At 34.0% G+C, this 15589-nt stretch overlaps 1 protein-coding gene across 1 annotated transcript; it reads left to right on the top strand.

Moving 5' to 3' along the window:
* The first annotated feature begins 1381 nt into the window (after positions 1 to 1381).
* LOC107877195 (nudix hydrolase 2) lies at positions 1382 to 14129 on the top strand. The gene is made up of 9 exons (XM_016723901.2): positions 1382 to 1460; positions 2072 to 2240; positions 2943 to 3008; positions 3120 to 3260; positions 3626 to 3697; positions 12796 to 12846; positions 12958 to 12992; positions 13214 to 13322; positions 13685 to 14129. Exons 2-9 carry the CDS (start codon positions 2079 to 2081, stop codon positions 13856 to 13858), a joined length of 810 nt encoding a protein of 269 aa, XP_016579387.1. The 5' UTR covers positions 1382 to 1460; positions 2072 to 2078; the 3' UTR covers positions 13859 to 14129.
* Positions 14130 to 15589: the final 1460 nt, after the last annotated feature.

Here is a 15589-nt window from a genome sequence, read left to right as displayed (position 1 = left end):
AGTTTACTTCTGTGAACCACGTTTACTTACTTGCTCCACAGATAGGCAATTAGTAGGACGCGTACTCTAACACTACTCCTTTAAGCTCTTGCTGAAATCTTAAGGATTTGAAGAATTTCATGTTAATCGTTGTTAATTATTTGGTCCTAACTGATTCGAGTTCATATAAATGTAGAGGGATTCGTACCTGGATGGAATGCCAAAGGTCAAGGTCACATTTCTCCATCGAAGCTCTCATAACATTGAACAGATAACATGTTTTCTCTCTCTGCAAGGTGCTTTTTTGTATATATCAGCTATCTTTTGGGCTTGGAATACCCCCTATGCGTCACACAACCATATCGCTATGCTAACCTAAAAATTTTCCCAGCTCCGATGGGACGTAACGATGGTTGTGTGATGCATGACTCTTGTTTTCGTCCATTTTAAGTCACTTTATTGCTTTCATTAAGTTTATTCTGTCCTTTTTTTCCCCACCTGGTGTTTAGTACCCGGATTGAAACTAGACAAAATCCCGGCACGCTTTGCAGACTTATTCTAGAGGTAGCGCTCCCAACAAGATTTTTTTCATATCCATGACTTGAACTTGATAGAGACCTTTAGTTAAGGGTGGAGGACCTGAACTATAACACCACAACCCATATTGATCCGTTAAATTTCCTATCATAGGTTCCTTAACGTGTTTCAAGTTTCCAAACGCTCTATTACCCTCAAATGATCAAACTAATAACTACAAATTGTCACGGTGCTTTACCGACGCTCTTTCTCTTTTTTAATTTAATTTCCTTCATTCGTTACCTGTTATTTTCGCCTTTTGGTAAATTGAGCCAAAATAACTAAACTACTTTCTGACAAAAGGAAGATAAAACTTTAAAAAGTTCAATATATATTGAAGTCTTTATTAATTAGATTGACAGGTTCTTTGGGGGACCATATAATAATCTTAGCTATCGATCTAAAATTGATGAATGAGTCGTTTTCTTTTTGTTCTTCTTCTTTGTCATTCTTATACATTTCGTTGATGTTGTATTGACATCAGCAATTAGACGTAAGATCCATACGCGCGTTTCCTTGTCGTAGTTTAATTTGCACCAATTAATTATTGGAGTTGGTGCTAATTTAATTTGCCATATGTTGGCTCTTGCTGGTTTATGTATGAGCAATACCGAGTTAATTATGTCCGACCAGCAGGTTGCATGTGACACAACATTTAACTATTATTAGCAAAAAGACAGCCCCTAGGAATGTGCTTCATGGCACTTAAAAGTCTCCAAGTAAATTTCTGGTCAATTTCCATTAAAAAATTTATGTATTTTTTCAACTAAACTATATGTGTCGTCCGCAGGATGATGCCAGAGCTAGTCTTATTATATAAACCGGGGGTTCTCATAACGATGTTTCATTCATTTTCAATGCACTGTAGCCGCATAAATTAACCCCCTGATATATTTTGCTAATTGGTACGTACGTTGTCTTATTTTAATTAGCTTAACAAGTTTAGTGTTGTACATATATCAAAGGTTGTTTCTCTTTATCACATGCATGATCTCCACGTGACATCTCCTTAAAATTTCACAGTAATTCCTGTTTAATTTTCCATATATCCGCTAAGATCACAAAACATATTCAAACTACGTCAAATAAACATAAACTGGGGGAGTATATGATTGTAGTGTTGTTGATGTAATAGCCATATTGCTACGGACTTTAATGTCCCCATAAACCCTCGGATCTGTATTGATGTCTGATATTTATAAAATTCAAATTTTGAATCTATCTCTAAATATTATCTCAATACTATGTGAGGTGAACTAAGGGATGGCTTATTATACAATGAATATATTTGTTGTTCTTGGGAAAATGCTTTCATCGAACTAAATCCAACCTAAGACGTGCCTAGTAATACTTTGGAAGTAGTGAGGGGCAACAAAACTGATTGCAGATTTCTTTACCATTTCTTTAAAGAAAAAAAGAATATTATATAAAATTATGCGTCATTACAAAAGTGATTATACCATCACTTAAATTGTTCAGATTTGTTACACAATGTTTTCTTTTGTTCTTTGAACAGCAAATTAATGGGTTCTTTTGGAGAGGCAATTGACGTAGAAATGGAAATATTTGAGGCAAATGAAGATAACTATGGAGGAGTTACTGTGAACATGAAGAAAGAGGAGCCAATGGATTCTCTTAAATTTCATAGTATGCTAAGGGCTTCCATTTCTTATTGGAGAATAGAGGTATATATATATGCACTTGTTATCTACTCATTTGGTAAGATTTGATATTAAGTTCTTGTATCTTCAGTTGTAAAAGTTATTTACATAATCTGATCACCTAAGTGTTGTAAGTAACTTAATTAGAGTGAGTAACATAAATGATCAGTCAATTACAGCAAATTTGCTGTCAAAGTCACTTATGTTCACTCAATTTAGAGTAGTTTATCTACAAAATCATTATAGCAAAAAGGAAAAGAAAAACTAAATTACCAAACTTATGCTCAAGTTTAATTTCTTTTAACGTGCCTCCTCGGGGTTATACTTACTTGCCTCTCTTAATTTAAATTTTTGTAATAATTTTGACCTAATTAATTTTAATATAAGAAATTAAAATATGATTAACAATTTTTTTTCACTATATATGATATATTCTTTTGTTTGATTAGTTTTATAAATATCCCTTTTTCAAGAAGAAATATTTCCGTGTCCATTATTATTCATATACTAACATATATCTCTTTAGATTTTGTTGATCTTGATATATCAAGAATAAAAAGATATTTAATAGTGAGATTTCATTTTTTTTTTTTTTTTGAATTTTTTAAAATTTGGAATCTCACCCATGTGGATTGGCAGGTAACGTTATTTAATCATACATACTGACCGGTAACCTAAAATAAACGATAAAATCTAATTTTCTTTTCCGTTGATTTTGATGGTCAGGGAAAGAAGGGCGTTTGGATTAAGTTACCTATAGAACTTGCTCATCTTGTTGATGCAGTGGTGAAGGTATAAGCATTCATGGAAAATTAACACATACGCCATTAGTAATCACCATTAGATTTTAGGTTCATAAATGAGTAGTGTGTTTAATATAATAAATTAATATGATAAATGCAGGAGGGGTTTTGGTATCATCATGCAGAGGCAACATATTTGATGCTTGTGTATTGGATTCCTCATGAAGTACCTCATACTTTGCCTGCTAATGCTTCTCATCGTGTTGGTATTGGTGCTTTCGTCCTCAACCAAGATGGACAGGTCTGTTAAACTTTACTTTTTCAGTCACTATCTAAGTTTCTCTTTTTCTTTTTGGAGACTCCTCTTGTGTTTCGTCTAGATGTAAATAAGTTTTACCTTCATTTCAATTTATGCTGCGAAACATAACTTGAATCGACATGACATTTGATAAGGAAATGAACAACTTTTTAAATTTATGATCTTTGAACTTGCAAAAGCATTTCAATGTCTTTAAATATGTGATATGATTATAAAAACTTATTACTGTTAAGGGTACATTAAGAAGTATAAAATTATTTGTCTTCAAATTTTTAAAAATGACTTGTTTTAGAGGGGACTAAAAAGGAACCATATATCACGTGAGTAAGCTTATTTGCAATTGACAGATGCTGGTGGTTAAAGAAAAATCTGGAAGAAGCACTGGGACTTGGAAGCTGCCTACTGGCGGCGTTGATGAGGTTCACATATTTATACCTTTAATTTGCCCTTTTCTCATCTTTACTCTTTTTAATTCATTTTATTATTTTATTATTAAAAACAAGGAATCCAGCACTTTGGATAAAAAGATAAGTACTAATTAGAAACTTGTAGGGTCGGAATATACTTTACGTTAAGGAAACGGCTGCATTGCATCTAAGTAAACTTATAACAGTCTACTGCATGGATCAAGAGAATATTTTAAAGGAAAGATAATACAATATTCGGGTGATTGGCAAAGTTGAAGAATATCGCATATTGATTACATTTAGGTCTTGGTCTTGTGATCAATGGGGCCAAAAGGAAAAAATATCCATGCATTTTGATCAAGAAGAGATTAGCGACCTAACGTTCACTGACCCCAGCCGCCCTTACGTCATTGACCTCCAACGGTTGACGTCGACGTCGGCGACGGCGTAGATATGCCGGCAACAGGTAAGGGCTATCCCTCCCGCGCCTCTCTCACTCCCCAGATCTCCCCACCCCCATCTCTACCCCCCCCCCCCCTTTCTTATACTGCTATCACCGGCGGGCTTAGGGTTCTCGCCGGCTCAACTCGACTCCGATGATGGGTAAGAGTGGCAGCTTTGGTCAGAACAAGTTGGCACGAAGGGAAGCCAGCACCCAGTTTCCGGCAAGTTCCAAAGGACGCTCCGGCGTCACTTCCAGCGATGCTCTGGCGGACTTGTTCTAGCGATCCATTTCCGACAACCAAACCAGCAGCACACAGGAGTATCCCGGAGAGAGATAGTGGCACCAATTCTTGTCTCACCGTCGAGCACTATAACCAGATCAAAAAAACACCTAAGTATCACCGAGATCTTGCCGTCCTGACCAGGTTCTAACGTTTCTCTTGTTCATGATTTGGGTTTATATTTTCTGAAACCTTTCTTGTCCATCTTTTTCTTATTCTACAGTTGTATTCTAGCTTGTTATCCATCTCTAAATTCTTAAATCTTTCTTATTGGTGGTATAATTCTTGTTTTTAATTTTTTTGGCTATCGGATTTTGGACTCTAGTAAATTAGTTGTATATTTCTTGTTGTTAATTTTTTTTGGCTATCGGATTTTTTGGCGTGTTTTGATAATCTGTTATGCATTCTAGTTTGCGTTAGCATACATTCAATTGTTGTACTTGTAAGAATCTAGAGGTAGAATCATATAGGAATAGATTTCTTGATCAATTTCTACTCGTCTATTACCTAAAATTTTTGTAGAATTTTGTATTTTTCTTTCAATTTGATTTTTGGCTTCTAACCGGTAGTGGTGACTATTGCACATTAAGCCCTAATTTTAGATTTCTGGTTCCCTTCTTGCTATTATAGTGGTGTCTGACTGCTTTGCTTATTGGTGGATTATTGTTGTGTTGTTCTAGATGCTGGGCCAGATAGTATACTTTGTGCGTGCCTTCTCTTACTGTTTTTCGTACTGTTGCTATGTTCATTTGTTTGTCGGTTTAGGGGCTTTGTGTTGGTTTTTGAGTAGTGGCAGGAGGGGTTGATGGTGGATTAAGGTCATGTCCGAGTGGATTGGGGGCAAGGGCTATTTTGGAAGGGGGTGAGGAGGGGAGGGCAGGGGCGGATGTGGGGCATAGGTCATGCGTTAAGGCTGGGACGGTGAGGGGTGTTAGATGTAGGACTGAGGCGAGAGAAGATAGGTTGAGGGTAGGGTCTTGGAACATTAAGACCCTTCAAGGCAAGTCCGTAGAGTTGGTAAGGATTCTTAAAAAGGGGAGGATTAATATTGCTTGTGTTCAGGAGACTGGGTGGGTAGGTTTTAAGGCTAAGGATGTGGATGGGTACGAGCTATGGTACTCAGGGTGTAAGAAATGTCGGAATGGGGTGGGCATCTTAGTGGATGAAGAGCTTAGAGGATGGGTGGTGGTGAAGGTTAAGAGGGTCAGTGATAGGATGATAAAGATTATGTTGGTTATTGGGTGTTTTACGTTGCATGTATGTAGTGTTTATACGTCGCATGTGGGCTTGGAAGAGAAGGTGAAAGGAAATTTTTGGGAGGATTTGGACGAGGTGGTGAGAAGCGTGCCTAGCTCGGAGAAGATTATCATAGCCGGAGACTTCAATGAGCACATTGGGGTCTTACCGAGGGGCTATGATGATGTACATGGAGGTTTTAGTTTCGGTGATAGAAATGGTGAGGGAGCTGCTCTTTTGGATTTTGCGAGGGCCTTTGGGCTGGTGGTAGTTAATTCAAGCTTTTCGAAGAAGGAGGATCACCTGCTTACCTTTCAAAGCGCGATAGACAAGACTCAGATTGACTTTCTACTACATAGAAAGGAGGATAAGGTGTTATCTAAGGACTGTAAAGTCATTCCGAGTGAGCATCTTTCGACCCAGCGCAGGCTTCTAGTGATGGACTTATCTATTAAGAAGAGCAAGAAGAGAAGGGTCGGGGAGGGTTGACCTAGAATTAAGTGGGATGGCTTGACGCCAGTTAGTGCTCTGGAGATAGGAAAAAAAGTGGCGAGAATAAGGGTGTGGGAGTGGAGGGGGGACGTGAATGTTATGTGGGATAGGGCTGCCAGCTGCATCACGGAGATTGCTAAAAAGGTGTTGGGTGTTTCGAAGGGCCAGGAAGGTCTTCATAAGGGGGACTGGTGGTGGAATGAAGAAGTGAAGAAGAAAGTGGAAATTAAGAAGGGGCATATATTAAGTTGAGTGAGAGTAAAGATGAAGAGGATAAAAGGGTGAATAGGGAGGTTTACAAAGTAGTAAGGAAGGAGGCTAAGTTAGCAGTTATGGCTGCTTAAGTCAGCCGCGTTCGAGAGCTTGTATGCGGGGTTAAAGGAGAAAGGTGGGGAAAAGAGGTTGTATAGGCTTGCTAAGGTTAGAAAGCGGAAGGTTCGTGACCTCGATCAAGTGAGGTGCATTAAAGGGGGGATGATAGTGATTTGGTAGAGAATGTGCACATTAAGAAAAGATGGAAGGAGAATTTTCACAAACTTTTAAACGAGGGGGGGACAAAGGCATTGAGCTAGGGAAACTAGAGCACTCGGAGGAGAGCCGTGTTTTCAGTTTCTGTAGGCGTTTTAGGGTTGAAGAGGTCAGAGAGGCTATTCATAAGATGCGGAGGGGTAGGGCGATGGGGTATGATAAGATTCTGGTAGATATTTGGAAGTATGTTGGTGGGGAAAGTTTAAGGTGGTTGATTGATTTGTTATTTTCAAGAATGCGAGAATGCCTGAGGCTTGGAGGTGAAGTACGATGATTTCGTTATATAAAAACAAGGGTGATATTCAGAGTTGCAACAACTATAGGGGTATTAAGCTGTTGAGTCACACTATGAAGATTTGGGAGAGAGTGGTTGAGCAGAGATTGGGGAGGGTCATGTTCATTTTGGAGAATCAGTTTTAATTTATACCTGGTCGCTAGATGACAGAGGCAATCCAACTGGTAAGGATATTGGTGAAACAGTATAGAGAATGAAAGACGGATTTACACATGGTGTTCATTGACCTGGAAAAGGCATATGATAAAGTCCTGAGGGAGGTCCTTTGGAGATGCTTGGAGGTGAGAGGGGTTTCAATGGTGTACATCAGAGCTATTAAGGACATGTACGATGGAGGGAAGACCCGAGTGAGGACGGCGGGAGGTGACTTAGAGTATTTTTGGTCGATACAAGGTTGCATCAGGGATCGACTCTTAGTCCGTTCCTTTTTACATTGGTGATAGACGTGTTGACGTGGAGTATTCAAGGCGAGGTGCCTTGGTGTATATTATTTGTGGATGATGTAGTGCTGATTGATTAGACGGGGGGGGGGGGGGGGGTGAATGACAAATTAGAGGTTTGGAGGCAAACCTTTGAGTCTAAGGGATTTAGGTTGAGTACATCCAAGGCGGAGTATTTGGAATGCAAGTTTAGTGACTCGTGGCAGGAGGACGAAGTAGTGGTGAGGTTGGACTCCCAAGATGTTTGTAAGAAGGATAGTTTTAAGTATCTTGGTTCTATGATCCAAGGGAATGGCAAGATTGATAAGGATATTTCTAAATATATTGGAGCTGGATGGATGAAGTGGAGGCTCGCCTCGGGAGTGTTGTGCGATAAGAATATACCCCTTAAGCTTAAAGGCAAATTTTATAGAGTAGCAGTTCGTCTGGCCATATTGTATGGAGAGGAGTGTTGTCCGGTTAAGCATGTTCACATCCAAAAATTAAAGATGGCAGAAATGAGAATGTTGCGTTGGATGTGTGGGCTTTCTAGAGGGGACAGAGTTAGGAATGAGATTATCTGAGAGAAGGTGGGAGTGGCTTCGGTGGAGGACAAGATGTGGGAAGGAAGGCTGAGATGGTTTGGGCATGTGATGAGGAGGGGCGCGGATGCCCCGGTTCATAGGTGTGAGAGGCTAGCGTTGGATGGCTTCAGGGGGAGTAGAGGTAGGCCGAAGAAATACTGGATAGAGGTGATTAGGCATAACATGGAGCAACTTCAGCTTACTGAGGACATGACCCTAGATAGGAAGGTGTGGAGGTCGGGGATAAGGGTAGAAGGCTAGTGTTAGTGTGTGGGTTGTAGCAAGTAGTCAGGAGAGTTCTTGTATAGCCGAGATAGTAATCATAAGATAGTGTACATAAGTGTCTTTGGTATGTGAGTGTATGTTACTACTAGGTGGGTGGCCTGTTTTTTATTTCTTAGTTCCTATTTTTCTTATTTCGTGTTACTCTTATTTCCCGTATCTCATATTTCTCTGATTCTTATTTTATTATCTCTTATTCTTTATTTCGGTTATGTCATCTATCCCTTTGTTTACTATCCTTTATCTTGAGCCGGGGGTCTATCGGAAATAGCCTCTCTACCTGTTCGGAGGTAAAGGTATGGACTGCGTACATCTTACCCTCCCCAGGCCCCTGGATTACACTGGATTTGTTGTTGTTGTTAGGTGGTCTTGTCTTTCAAAAATAATTATTATCACTCATGAAATTTGAAACTTGATCATGACGGTGGTTATTCTTCAATATTTATAAATGCTGAAAGTGGCTATTTAAGAATTTTACCTGTTCATCAACTAAATTTCTTTTAGCCCTTTTTATAACGTCATATAATTTAAGTTTGTGCTAATTAGTCCACGAATAAGATAATTTCCAACATTCTATTCAAGAGGATTGAGCAGTTTTATGCATACACATCTCTTTCTAATATGGTGTAATAATTTTCCAAGTCATTTCCAATTATAGATCTACAAGAACTTTCATAGGTGAATAATATTTTTTGAAAAGAAATTTATCAGCACACTAAAGTTTGGGAGAAGTTCAATGACTTTTAAATGTTCGATGAAATCCATTTCTGAAAGAACTAGAGGTGATATGTCCGTGTTAGTACGGACCCAACGTGAAGAATATTTTTATATTAATTATTATAATTTATAATATTTTTTATGTAATCTTTAAATAATATATATTACAATTTTTGTCTAATTTTATGTAATATTGATACAATTTTGAGAGTTAACTAAATTTTTTACATATATTTTTAAAATATTTTAAATTATTAATTATTGTGAATTATAGTATTTTTTCTTATGTCCTAATTTATGTGACAGTAATAAAATTTAGGGAGTCAATAAATTTTTTTACATCTTTTTAATTAATTTATGTTGCAAAATATTATGATTTATTACACTGATTTATAATAATTAATTAGGGATGTTATAGTAAAATCACGGTTAAAGCAACTGAAGCAGACATATCGTAAATATTTATTTTAACTTTTTTAATTAAATATTATTAATTTTTTAATACATAGATGACTTATAATAATTAATTAGGGATGATATAATAAAATTAAGGTTGAAGCAGCTGAAACAGACATGTCATAAATATCTATTTTATTTTTAATTAAATATTATTATTTTTTAATATATAAATATCTTATAATAATTAATTAATGGTGATATAGTAATATCATGAAGAATAAATAAATATAAAAAATATATATATTTAATCAGGCAACACAAACAAACATGTCAATCTGTTATCTGCTTATCAGCCTTTATAATTGAGGTAACAAATCATAAATATCAATTTAAGTGGCACAATGCTTGAATGGCCATAATAATTAGTTAGATGTGATACAGTAAAATTACGATTGAAGCAGCGAAGCAAACATGTCTTAAAGGACTTACAACAACTAACTAGAAGTGATATAGCAAAATTATTATAAAAAATATTTGTAAAAGAAATTTAAGCGAATCTCATATAAAACGTCAAGTTAATTTAAAACATTAAGAGTTAATTTATCATTTATGTTATATTATTATTTTATTAAATATTATTAATTTTTTAATATTAGATGACTTATAATAATTAACTAGGGCAGGTATTTAGTAAAAATTAAAATAGCAAAATTATTATAAAAAATATTTGCGAAATTTTTTAAGCAAGTCTCATATAGGACGTCAAGTTAATTTAAAACATCAAAAGTTAATTTATCATTTTATGTCTAGATTATTTTTTTATTAAATATTATTAACCAAAAATTTAAGTGAGTCTCGTATAAGACGTCAAGTTAATTTAAAACGTCAAGAGTTAATTTATCATTTTATATCTATTTTACTTTTTCTTATTAAATATAATTATTTTTTAATACTTAGATGAATTGTAATAATTAATTAGGGCTGATATTTAATAAAATTATGATTGAAGTAACTGAAGCAGACATGTTATAAATGTCTATTTTAATTTTGTATTAAATATTATTAATTTTTTAATATGTAAATTACTTATAATAATTAATTAAAGGTGATATAGTAAAATCATAGCTACTGAAGCAGGCATGTTGAAACTGCCTCTAATTTTGTTATATTTTTTTTCCTTTTCTCCTTAGTGTTAAATAACGACATAAAGTAATACTCCAAATCAACATCAATAATAGTCAATACGGTTAGAGTTTTCTTAAGTTAATTTGGTAAATTTAGAATTCTAAAATAATATCAATAATGGTCAATTCAAGAGTCGCAATCCAACATCAATAAGGTTAATGTGGTAAAATATATTCTTACTAAATTAATTTTATCGGTATGTTTTGAAATTCTAAATTGAAATACCAATATTTTATATAGTTATTTAATCACAAAATTAGTATTAGAAGCAAATAATAAATCCCTTTTAATTTGTTAAAATAAATAATTTAAAAAAAAAATATGTTCAGTACAAGAGCCAAAAAATAAAAGAAAAAATATATGATATTTATTTAATTTTAATATTTAATTTGAATTAATTAGTATAAATTAGTATTTTTTAAAAGTACGTAATTATATATAGATAGTATTTCCTCTAATTCATATTAAGTGAATTGTTGAAATATACAATATTCCTTAAGAAAAATATTAAAACCTAATTTTTACTATTATCTTTAAATTATTTTTAAATTATTCTTCTACAAAATATAAATTAGTTAAGAATATCACTTAAAAAAAATAAGAGTAAAAAAATCTTAATTTCTTTTTAACTTCAAAAAATTTAAAAGCAAAATCCAGTAAAAAAAATTATTTACCTTTAAGAGAGTAAAGAAAAAAATATATGAAATATTTAACTATATATTTTAAAAAGTATGGCCCCACCATATTCAATAGCATTCCAAGCATAAATAGAAAAGGAAGGTTTTTTTTTAAGGTCATGATTGTAATTAAATGAAAAAGCTGGATATTTCTGTAAAAGTATTGCTAAGATTCAACAAATTAAAGCATTAAAGACAACTTTGACCAACAAGTTAATTCTACAAAAAGGCTATCATACCCTCAAGCTTTTTATTAATGCCTTTAACCTAACATGTTGAAATCAATGTTTCTGTAAAGTTAAGTACTCCCCCCATGTCAAATTATCCGTCCCAAATTGAAATGACATATTGATTAAAAAAATAATGAATAACATGATTAGTTTACCATAGTACCCCTGTTAAATGATATCTACATTTTAATTTAAAGAAAAAGTAATTAATGCAAAGGGCAAAACATGGAAAAAAAATTTGTCTCTTCTTGATTAATGAAAAAAGACAAGTAAAATCAGAAATCAAATTAAAAAATTTGAGACGGATAATTTAAGATGGAGGGATGGATAATTAGAAAATTTGGAACGAATAATTTGAAATTTCAATAAGCAACTATTTTTCATTTCAATTTTAGAGAAAACATAATAAAAAATAATAATTTTAAAATTACACTTTAAGTAACCTAAAGTAACATTGCTTGTAAGTTTAGTAGAACTAAAATCCAACCACAATAATTAAACAAAAAATTACATAAATACACAACTTATGTTTTCAATATTACAAAAAATCTCAACTCCCTAAACATATTACAAAAATCCCACATATACATAGAATATGTATATGCCGGCTATGTTATGTATATTAATAGGGAGAGAGAGTAAAGTAATTAAAAGAGTGAGAGAGAGTGTAATTACTTTTAAAAGATTGATATTTATGTTATTTATACATAATTAAAACTCACAAATACTATTATTTATTAATATTAGTAGCAATAAAAAAAAAAAAAAAGGCCTAGCAATAGATAGCAACCATCTCCTTTTCAACCAACAAACAATCACCAATCATGGACGAAACTTAGAAGAATAAGCAGACATTAATATTATAAATACATGCAAATTTAAACAGTGTAGCTGTAAAACATCTTTTTAGTGTCAATATATGTGTAAAATTCAATTTTCAAATCGATTCGAATTGTAAACACCCAAAACTAAATTCGATTCATAAAATCGAAATATTCTAAAACTAAATTAGTAAATCGATTCAAATCGTAATTAAATCAAATTATCCAAATTTTTTCAAATCAATCCAAATACTCGAATTGATTTGATTTGTGTACAACCCTAATATATTATTAAAAAGATTATTAGCTACGAGCAATTTAGCAACAAATTAATAGCACTAGATCAGCTATATGTATTATTAAAAAAGTTATTAGCTACGAGCAATTTAGCGACAAATTAGTGATAAAGTTCATATCTAGCTTTAATTTTTCTTTATAAGGTGATACGAAATGCTTTATGTCTAATTAGTTTTACATTATATATATGTAAGATTTTCTAATCGAATTCGACCACTTGTAGGGCGAGGATATATGTATGGCAGCCGTTAGAGAAGTGCAAGAAGAGACGGGAGTAAGTATAAACTCAATTCTTGAATATGAAAAGAAAAAGGAGGAAATTTTCCTTGTTGTAATAAAAACATAGTGTCAGAAAATTAATATTGAACTTTCGTTTTGCTTATAGATTGAGACAGAGTTTGTTGAGCTCCTTGCTTTCAGGTATGAATGTTCTCATCCTTCCGGGAATAAAGAAGTTAATAACTTTTATTAGACTATACACCAACAGTGTAAAATATATTGATTGTGTCAAAAGTAGATAATTAAACTAATTTTTCTAAAAAATAAGTTAACAAATAAAGCTCTTAGAAATATTTGAGGGACGAGCTTCTTAGAACACATGATTATATCAATTTTTCTAATTGTGTGCTTATTGCATGCAGACAAAGCCACAAATCATTCTTTGGAAAATCGGATTTGTTCTTCATATGCATGCTAAAATCACTCAGTTTCAGTATTCACAAGCAAGATGCTGAAATTGAGGAAGCTAAGGTATATTAATTACATTTTCATCACAATAACAATATCATTTTAGTATTATTTAACTTTTTTCCCATATTATTTTAATTTTTGCTATGCCAGGAATTCAATTTTTTAGAATTATAACTTTCTTACCCATATGTACAGTTCGACCAAACTTATTTATCAATGTGATCATGTCTATATGTGTACATATCATAAATACTATATGTTTCTGTATTGACATTCTTAGCAACAAAGTTATATAGTTATGTATATTACATGTATATTTATACTTAAATATACCAAACCTATGTATTTGCTGACTATTTTGTAAACTAGATCGCCCAAAGACATGGCGCAGGACAATTATCATTTTCGTTTTCTCATCGCAGTGGATGGAAATAGAAGAATATGCAAGTCAGCCAAAGTTGAACCAAAGTGAACTCTCCAAAATCATCGCCAATATATGTGTAGCCAAGACTAAGGAGAAGTACACTGGGTTTTCTGCTCTTCTTACAACTACTGGACTGTCTGGCAAGAAGTGCTATTTATACTCTAATATATGAATAGTAATTAAAATTCTCTTTATGCATATGTTTGATATAAGAATATGGTTGTATGTTTGCAACAAGATTTTTCCACTCAGGAAGAATTAAATTCTAGTAAGACTCTGATCTGATCATATATAATGTTTTGGCAATATATAAGCCATATTGATATGGGGAAATAAAATAATTATTTGGATATGTTTGAAGTAGATGATGTATATGTTTTCCACTTTGTTTCCTTGTTTTTTGTTTGGATATTCAATCAAATAATAAAGTCACGTTTTTGCAATCACTAGGCATGCTCACATATATAGACCCTTGTGGTCAGACCTTTCTTAGACCCTGCATATAGTTTTAGTGCATCGGATTGTCCCTGTATATAATGGCAGTTTTAGTGCATGGGCTGTCCTTTTTTGGGGCCTGATTGTTTTGTTAGTGTGTCATTGAAGACATGATTTCAGCTTCTCCTTCTCAGTGCAGCATGTATAGAATTATTTAGTACATTCTTGTTTATATTCTCTACAGCATGTATAGAATTGTTTAGTACATTCTTGTTTATATTCTCTACAGCATGTATAGAATTGTTTAGTACATTCTTGTTTATATTCTCCATAATTAAACTGTGTAATAATGTAGAGTTAGTCTGATCATCAGCAGTGCGAAGGTGTAAGCTTGCAAACAAGTTTGAGAGAGCCGAGGCTGTTCATGAGAGCAGTCAAGAGCTAAATTGTGTTGTCTGGGAGACTTAGTTGAACTAGCAACCACTACCTAATTATGCAAAAAATAATGAAAAGCTTGGAGACCAAGTAAGAATTGTGGTATTGACTGAGAGAAGTGGGGAGAAGATCCCTAGGAGCACTATTTATAGTTTCAAACTTAAACTCTGGCCAATCACAACTCGACAATAACACCCTAAATGACTAAGACCTATGTGGGGTTGCCAGGTGTCCACTTTGTTAGTGGACTAGGTCATATGCTTTTCTCTTCACATACTCTACTGCACTTCTGTAGAGCCTGACATGTTTGTCCCTTATTGTTTTTCTTATGCCATGTCACTGATGGTGATGAGTGTTTGTTGCCTTTATCCTTTAAGAGAGGACATCTGTGCTGCCAACTCCCCGACAGAGAGTCCTTCCTAGTCCAAGCATTTGTCTTGGTGTTACGCGTCCGAGTTGCCTATTTAGATTTTGCCACGTGTACTTGAAGGAGTTCTACCCCATATATAGTCCCTCCGTCTTTCGGGATACTGCACCCAAGTAGGTCATGGGAGTTATAAAGAGAATAAAAAATCATCGCCCAATACACTTCTAGAACGTCGCTTCTCCTCTTGAATCAACCTTTCGACAGATGGACGGATAAAAATCTGCATTCTTCCTGAAGCACCTTTTAGGGTAAGTCACCTTATTTTCCATTTATAGGCTCAGCGTGCTCTTCCGCTCTGTGCATCTTGCTCTCTTTCTTGACTCATAAAATTTCTTACGAGTCTTACTTAATTGTTTTGCGCTTTATTCCACCATTTTTTGGGGATGCTACTAGGAGCAAAGCTAAAGATATTCTGAGTTATCTATCAACGAGATACTTCCCAACTCCTAAACGTTCGGTAAGGACTTCGGGTTCTCGAGTTGCAAGGAAGTGAAAGGAGAAGAAAGACTAATAAGTTAACTAGTTCCTCATGAAAGAGGGTGACTTATATGTTGTCCAGAAAGATTGCAATTGGCCTGCCAAAGAATTCTAGATTGAAGCACCCCG

This window comes from Capsicum annuum, chromosome 7, assembly GCF_002878395.1.
Source record: "Capsicum annuum cultivar UCD-10X-F1 chromosome 7, UCD10Xv1.1, whole genome shotgun sequence".
Taxonomy (NCBI): Eukaryota; Viridiplantae; Streptophyta; class Magnoliopsida; order Solanales; family Solanaceae; genus Capsicum; species Capsicum annuum.
The sequence above is the reverse complement of the archived record's forward strand: the minus strand, read 5'-3'. Positions and strand labels throughout refer to the sequence as shown.

Excerpts from the sequence above, each read along its gene's own strand:
- LOC107877195 (XM_016723901.2), top strand. The coding sequence starts at position 2,079 with ATGGGTTCTTTTGGAGAGGCAATTGACGTAGAAATGGAAATATTTGAG. Across the intron at positions 3,009-3,119 it reads TTGTTGATGCAGTGGTGAAG|GAGGGGTTTTGGTATCATCA; the intron begins GTATAAGCATTC and ends TGATAAATGCAG. Across the intron at positions 3,261-3,625 it reads TCCTCAACCAAGATGGACAG|ATGCTGGTGGTTAAAGAAAA; the intron begins GTCTGTTAAACT and ends TGCAATTGACAG.